Source organism: Palaemon carinicauda, chromosome 1 (genome assembly GCF_036898095.1).
Source record: "Palaemon carinicauda isolate YSFRI2023 chromosome 1, ASM3689809v2, whole genome shotgun sequence".
Taxonomy (NCBI): Eukaryota; Metazoa; Arthropoda; class Malacostraca; order Decapoda; family Palaemonidae; genus Palaemon; species Palaemon carinicauda.
The window spans coordinates 44,289,451-44,296,950 of record NC_090725.1 but is presented as its reverse complement, the minus strand read 5'-3'; the positions used below and the strand labels follow the sequence as shown (position 1 = coordinate 44,296,950).

Below are 7,500 nucleotides of genomic sequence, written 5' to 3'. Positions count from 1 at the left end.
GGTCACAAAAAAGCTAAAAAAAAATAAAATAAATTTATCGGGTAAAGTTGGTAAATATTTTTCGTCTATTTTTGAGTGAAATTCACAAAATAAAATATAGGAAACGAAATGATGATCGAATCAGTAACTTCATAAACAGGGTTATAAAGGGGACACAGAATTTAGTACATCGGAGGAAGAAGAGGAAGGATTGAGTGACCGGACTGAAGTGATGAGTGTTCGGATGACCGTCAAGTTCGAGAGCTGACCGATGAAACTCGAAGTAAGAGAACTCAGCGATGACAGAATACGATTTACGATATCTTGCAGCCACCTCTTCATATTAGCTGGAAATCGGTTGGATCTCCTGACCCATTGAAATAGCCTGGGATATTTCTCCGCCAAGTGCTTCCGTTTGTTATTGCTTGAGAGTAAACAGATGCAGATGAAGAAACCTTGCACTGAATTGAGGGTCTCAGATAAGGCCCTGGAAAGACAAGGAAGAGAAATTAAATTTCTGTCGTGATATAGAATCACCTGCAAAGATTTCTTAGGTTCTCGATTCCAAAATATTGTCAATTTTTTCTCTGAAGATCACAAATGCAAATATTAGATATTAAATGAAGCTGGCGGTCTTTAACATCCAGCTTCAAGGATCCATCCCAGCACTAGTCCTCAAGGATCCAGCCCAGTACTATTCCTCAAGGATCCCGCCCAGCACCATCTCATAGATCCAGCCCAGCACGAATCCTCAAGGATCCAGCACAGCACCAATCATCATGGATCCACCCAAGTACCAATCATCATGGATCCAGCCCAGCAAATATCATCAAGGATCCAGCCAAGCACCAATCCTCATGGATCTAGCCCAGGACCAATCCTCAAGGATCCAGCCGAGCACCAATCCTCAAGGATCCAGCCCACCACCAATCATCATGGATCCACCCACGTACCAATGCTCAAGGATCCAGCCCACCACCAATCCTCAACGATCCAGCCCAGCACCAATCCTTGAGGATCCAGCCCAGCACCATTCCTCATGGATCCAGCCCAGCACCAATCTTCGAGGATCCAGCCCAGCATCAATCCTCAAGGATCCAGCCCAGCACCAATCCTCAAGGATCCAGCCCACCACCAATCATCAGGGATCCAGCCCAGCACCAATCCTCATGGATCCAGCCCAGCATCAATCTTCGAGGATTCAGCCAAGCACCATTCCTCATGGATCCAGTCTAGCACCAATCCTCACGGATCCAGCTCAGCACCAATCCTCATGGATCCAGCCAAGCACCAATACTCATGAATCCAGCCAAGCACCGATCCTCAAGGATCTAGCCCAGTACCAATCCTCAATGATCCAGCCCTGCACCAATCCTTAAGGATCCGGCCAAGCACCAATCCTCAAGGATCCGGCCCAGCACCAATCTTTGTGGATGCAGCCTAGCACAAATCCTCAAGGATCCAGCCCAGCACCAATCCTCATGGATCCAGCCCACAACCAATCCTCAAGGATCAAGCCAAGCACCAATCCTCAAGGATCCAGCCCACAACCAATCCTCAACGATCAAGCCAAGCACCAATCCTCAAGGATCCAGCCAGCAAAAATCCATATGGATCCAGCCCAGCACCAATCCTAAAGGATCCAACAGAGCACCAATCCTCTAGGATCCAGCCCAGCACCAATCTTCATGGATGCAGCCTAGCACCAATCCACAAGGATCTAGCCAAGCACCAATCCTCAAGGATCCAGCCCACAACCAATCCTCAAGGATCAAGCCAAGCACCAATCCTCAAGGATCCAGCCAGCAAAAATCCTCATGGATCCAGCCCAGCACCAATCCTAAAGGATCCAACACAGCACCAATCCTCTAGGATCCAGCCCAGCACCAATCTTCATGGATCCAGCCAGCAAAAATCCTCATGGATCCAGCCCAGCACCAATCCTCAAGGTTCTAGTCAAGCACCAATCCTCGAGGATCCAGTCCAGCACCAATTCTCAAGGATCCAGCCAAGCACCAATCCTCAAGGATCCAGCCAGCAGAAATCCTCATGGATCCAGCCCAGCACCAATCCTAAAGGATCCAGCCAAGCACCAATCCTCTAGGATCCAGCCCAGCACCTATCCTCAAGAATCTAGCCAAGCACCAATCCTCAAGGATCCAGTCCAGCACCAATTCTCAAGGATCCAGCCAAGCACCAATCCTCAAAGATCAAGCCAAGCACCAATCCTCAAGGATCCAGCCAGCAAAAATCCTCATGGATCCAGACCAGCACCAATTCTCAAGGATCCAGCCAAGCACCAATCTTCATGGATCCAGCCCAGATTTAATCCTCAAGGATTCAGCCAAGCACCAATCCTCAAGGATCCAGCCCAGCACCTATCCTCAAGGATCAAGCCCAGCACCAATTCTCAAGGATCCAGCCAAGCACCAACCCTCCAGGATCCAGCCCATCAACAATCTTCATGGATCCAGCCCAGCACCAATTTTCAAGGATCCAGCCAAGCACCAATCCTCTAGGATCCAGCCCATCAACAATCTTCATGAATCCAGCCCAGATTTAATCCTCAAGGATCCAGCCAAGCACCAATCCTCAAGGATCCAGCCCAGCACCAATCCTCAAGGATCCAGCCCAGCACCAATTCTCAAGGATCCAGCCAAGCAACAACCCTCCAGGATCCAGCCAAGCACCAGTCCTCGAGGATCCAGCCCTGCACCAGTTCTTAAGGACCCGGCCCAGCACCAGTCCGCAACGCAGTTTCTTAACGAACTTTAAGTGACCTTCACCTTTGAGTAGTGATGAGGAGAGACAGAAATTTCCTAGTGAGTTTCCTCACATTGATTTTGTATTCGGTTTTCTCGTTTCCCCAAATATGCTGGATGTAGAAATCTACCCTAAAAGGACTTTGTTTGAATTGAATATGAATCCAAAATTAATCTACTGGATCATAACAAAGCATAAATTAAGATAATAACAATAAATTACATGTAAGGTTTGAGGACGATAATCCTTGACAATCGTATGAACAAGGATTTCATATCAGGACTGAACCAGAAGGGGAGTTGCTTTTCTTTTCACTCACTTATTTTCATCCATTTATATTCATATTTATTAGTTTCATCACCGAAATTATTGGTTCCTTGTTCCATTCTATTCCTTTTCTGTCAAGGTTTAGGATCCTGTTCGTCTTCAAGTTTTCCTGACATATAGTTTAAATTTATAATAAATCTAATTTATTTCTTATCAATATTCATTGCGTATGCAATTGCATAGGATTGCTTGAATGCATAATGCAATGTCTGAGATTATACAAATTGTATATATTCTTCATGGACTCGTTTGTTTGCACGAAGAAAACATTTAACTTTATCTTAATATCTTTCGAAGCTTCCACTGATGACAGTGGCTAAAGGGTTTTCATAAATGTGTATATTTACAATATAACAAAAACCTTACCAATTTCAAGGTTCCAGCGACGGAAGATCAGTTTCCAGGTTCCAGCGACGGAAGATGATTGCTGGACACCTTCTGTCGTCTGTTGTAAGGGATTCATTAAAGATGATAATGTGGTCAGCATCAGTTGCATTCTTCCAGAAGTGGGTAGATAGGAACGTTTTATCTTATGGCAATTACAAGTTATTTTAGGTACATGTTATGTTTTCCCATAATGTGATCTCTAAAAAGGTTTATGTGGATTTAGTCTTCCTCTGGATAGACTGTTCATAGAATTTGATCTCCAGAAAGGCCTAGGTGGATCTAAAGGCTTCCTGTGGATAGACACTTCACAGAATGTGATCTCCAAAAAGGTTTACGTGGATTCTAAGTCTTCCTGTGGGTAGACTGTTCACAGAATTTGATCTCCAAAAAGGTTTATGTGGATTTAAAGTCTTCCTGTAGGTAGACTGTTCACAGAAATTGATCTACAGAAAGGCATGTCTAGGAAATTCCCATGGACAGACTAACTGACATTGTACAGAAGTTGCATCAGAAAGACAAAATTATTCTAATCTTATGCAGTAACAGATGTTCATCATATTTGAAAAATTAAGCTTCATAATGGTGTAAGGAGTGAAGAGTTAAAAGAAAAAAACAAGAAACGAATTTATTCATATTCATATTTACAAAACATTCTCAACATATAAAACATTTTGAAAACGTACAAAGCTTCCACGTTTGTCGCCAAGAAAAGCGTGAATAAACAACTCTTATCTGACATCTTAGCATTAGGTAGAAAAATTAGAAAAAAATAATCTACATTTATAAATTATTCATAATCTCCCGGTATTGATTCCCCAAAATTATAAATTCCACTTCACTTTTCAAATATTGAATAACAAAATAATTTAGTACAAACACTGAACATAGTCTGCGTGATGTGATAAGCAAAAAAAGGTGAAAAATAATGTTAAAAGGTAATATCTGCAAAGCATTTCCTTGTCAAGGATAAAAGTGTCAAAGTACAAGTTATCAAATGGACGAGATATCTTTTTTCAGTTAAGCGTTGGATTCTAACGTGATACGAAAAGAGTCTGACATTTCATGGAAGATGGAAATACCAGATAAGACACATGTGGATTTACAGACAGGAAATCCACAAGCCAATCAATGGAATACAATATTCTGTCACTTTAGCACCAAATGAGGCCCTTTATAAGTAATGTACGCTTTCCTACAATACCTTTAATGACGGCAATAAAAAGTGGTGATACATTACACAAATGTACTAGTAAATCATAATGCATGAATACATTATGGTCCGACCAATGTTGAAGGCAAAAGTCTTCAGATACACAAGAATATGTTTTGTACTTCTAAGAATTGAAGGAAAGAGAATACATTCATTGGCACTTCTAATAACAGACACTTTATAATATCTGATATAAATTTCTATTCTACATTTTGTTACCTTCAAAAAGTCCTCCCAGTTGTGGATTGTGACTTTTAATAACACATATTTCAGGTAATACATAAAACTGCTCTTCATGAAAGAATATAAGAAAAAAGTTAACTTCAATTATACTCTGCATTTTGTCTAAAACATATTTGAAGCCAAAGAAGAACCAGTTGTATTCGGCTGTATCTTCATTTTGTTTATTATCTGTTAGAAAGACGAATCTTGAGTGACCTCCGGACTTTTGGAACTTCGAGGTGATGGATCGGGTGGGGCCTGAACACTGTCTGATCCCGGAAGAGATGAATGCGAAAGCCCAATAACTCCATCATCAGGATTATCGAAGGACACAGAACTTTGGACATAAAAGGAAGAAGAAGAAGAAGAAGAGGGAGGGTTGGATGCCCGGACTGAAGTGATGATTGTTCTGAATACCGATGAGTTCGAGAACTGACTGCTGATACTTGAAGTAAGAAAACTCGTTGGTAATATTGTACAATTTACGTTATTTTGCAGCCACTTCTTCATATTCGCTGGAAATGTGTTGGATTTTTCAAGCCATAGGAATAGCCTGGGAAACTTCTTCTTCAAATGCTTCCGTTTGTTGCTGTTTGACAAAAGAATTATGAAGAGGAAGAAACCTTGCAACGAATTGAGGGTATCAGTTAAGGCCCTGGAAAGACAAGGAAGAGAAATTGAATTCCTTTGTGACTCATTACTACCTGAACTTATTTAATCTAAAACACCAATGAAAAGCTGAGACACAACACTTAAGTTCTTTTGAGAAACAGCAAGAAATCAAAGATTATAATTAACATATTAAACACAGCTACGTTTATAACATATTAATATCTACATGTTTTGATATCTGTTACGGTCTGGTGTGAAAGACTTACAGAGTGACTGGACCGAAAATAAGTATTCTACTAAAGCGTTATATTTTTGGGGTTTTATATTCATTTTTCTTGAATTATCACAAATTGTGATATCTACTGATGCTCAGTTTCTAATATTTCCCAGAGATCATGGCAGCCCCTTTTATGTTTCACATTTGAGACATCGGAAATCTGTCCAAATCCTCATCATTATTGAATGTTACATTGTCAAGGTGGCAACAAATTCCAGAAAAGAGTAAATGAATAAAAGAAAAGGATAAAAATTGAGTCCATAACTTACCATATTTCCAAAGGAGGTATTTTCCAAGACAATATTTCTGTAACCCAGCAGGTGGCCATTAGGATAAAGATCTTCAGCTTTTGGTTGAAACTGAAAAAATAAGAATATAACTATTTAATGATGTATTAATTCTTTTTTGACAGGATATATGCTATAATTAATCCTTACTAATTTATCATATTGCATTGCAAATAGCAGAGCAACATCAACCTGTATTATGTAAAGTAGTATTTCAGGTTATGTTAATACAATGGTAATGCAATAAATCTCAGGACTTTTTCAGCTTAAACCATAACTCACAAATGTTTATATACCCATTTACGACCATTTCTAAATACCGAGACTGTCAACTAGAGTGTCACAAAGGTACAATTAATTACTGATATATTTCTATGAATTAAATTGGCTATGAATAAACCCAAATTGAATAGCAATTAATATACGAACAAAAATATGCAGCCGCGAGACTATATGAAAAGCTCCCACGAAACATCCGAATGATTGAAGACGTTGGGGCTTTCAAGAGGAAACTGAAGACTTTCTTTTTACAAAAGTTATACAAAAGTGACGATTTAACAGTAAATGAACAATGCACGATATGAAACATTAAATACTCTGAACGAACAAGGTAAAACGACAGTGGAGGTCCTGTAGAGAGGGGGGTTCCCCTGCTGTATGGGACCGGAAAAGCAGCCATCAAAATAAGTAAGTAGAGTATTGAGTACTTCGTGACTAACAGGAACCAAGCAAACATAACACAAGAAGTCCCCAACATGTGCATATTTCAAGTCTATTAAGTAGTTAACAATATGTCTTACTCGTGGACGTGGTCATTGATCTGTCTCGAAGGCATACAAGAAGTCTTGATGCGTTGCTTTCTGATGACCCCAGCTCCTAATTCCTTCAGGTCATTTGCGGCTTCCTCGTACTTCCGGAGCATTATTTTGTAGTTGATGTAGGTAAGGACGAGAAACACAGAGTTGAAGAGGAACAACACAGCGATGGGACCGTAGAAATAGATCAGGAGACCGATGTCCTCTGAAAGAAAGTAGAGCTGATGACCGTATAGTGAATCCCTATAAGGACAAAAGGAGTCTTTATAGTTGACAGATGATGTATCACCAGACTCAACAGTAGTGTGTTTAGGTATTGTTTTAATCAACGATTAATGAAATCTGAAAATAATATCCTATTTATGGTTCTGGAGAAACTAAAATTCCTAGCTGGTAATCTAAATTATTCAGTTTTTGAAAAGAAGTAAGCGAGGGATTAGATTACTGCTATATATGAGGAAATTCCCTAAAGGAGATTTTTCAAGAAATCTTAGTCTCACCTCTGAACCAACATCGCGAAACACCAATGTAGGGCTTAATCACACCCCAAACATTATCAGGGGCATTTTTCTGCATTAGAAAAGTAGTCACACTGAAAAGGAAAAAAAAAACATGATAAAA

General features: G+C 40.1%; 1 protein-coding gene across 1 annotated transcript in view; it reads right to left on the bottom strand.

Annotated features, from left to right (window-relative positions):
- Nucleotides 1–4,232: 4,232 nt before the first annotated feature.
- Nucleotides 4,233–7,500, bottom strand: part of LOC137647848 (uncharacterized) — an 8,555-nt gene continuing 5,287 nt past the window's right edge. The window contains exons 5-8 of the mRNA XM_068380808.1: nt 7,380–7,471; nt 6,865–7,084; nt 6,047–6,136; nt 4,233–5,543 (exon numbers count right to left, since the gene is read on the bottom strand). Coding sequence (XP_068236909.1) covers nt 5,081–5,543; nt 6,047–6,136; nt 6,865–7,084; nt 7,380–7,471 — 865 coding nt within the window. The 3' untranslated portion in view covers nt 4,233–5,080. The remainder of the gene's footprint in view (nt 5,544–6,046; nt 6,137–6,864; nt 7,085–7,379; nt 7,472–7,500) is intronic.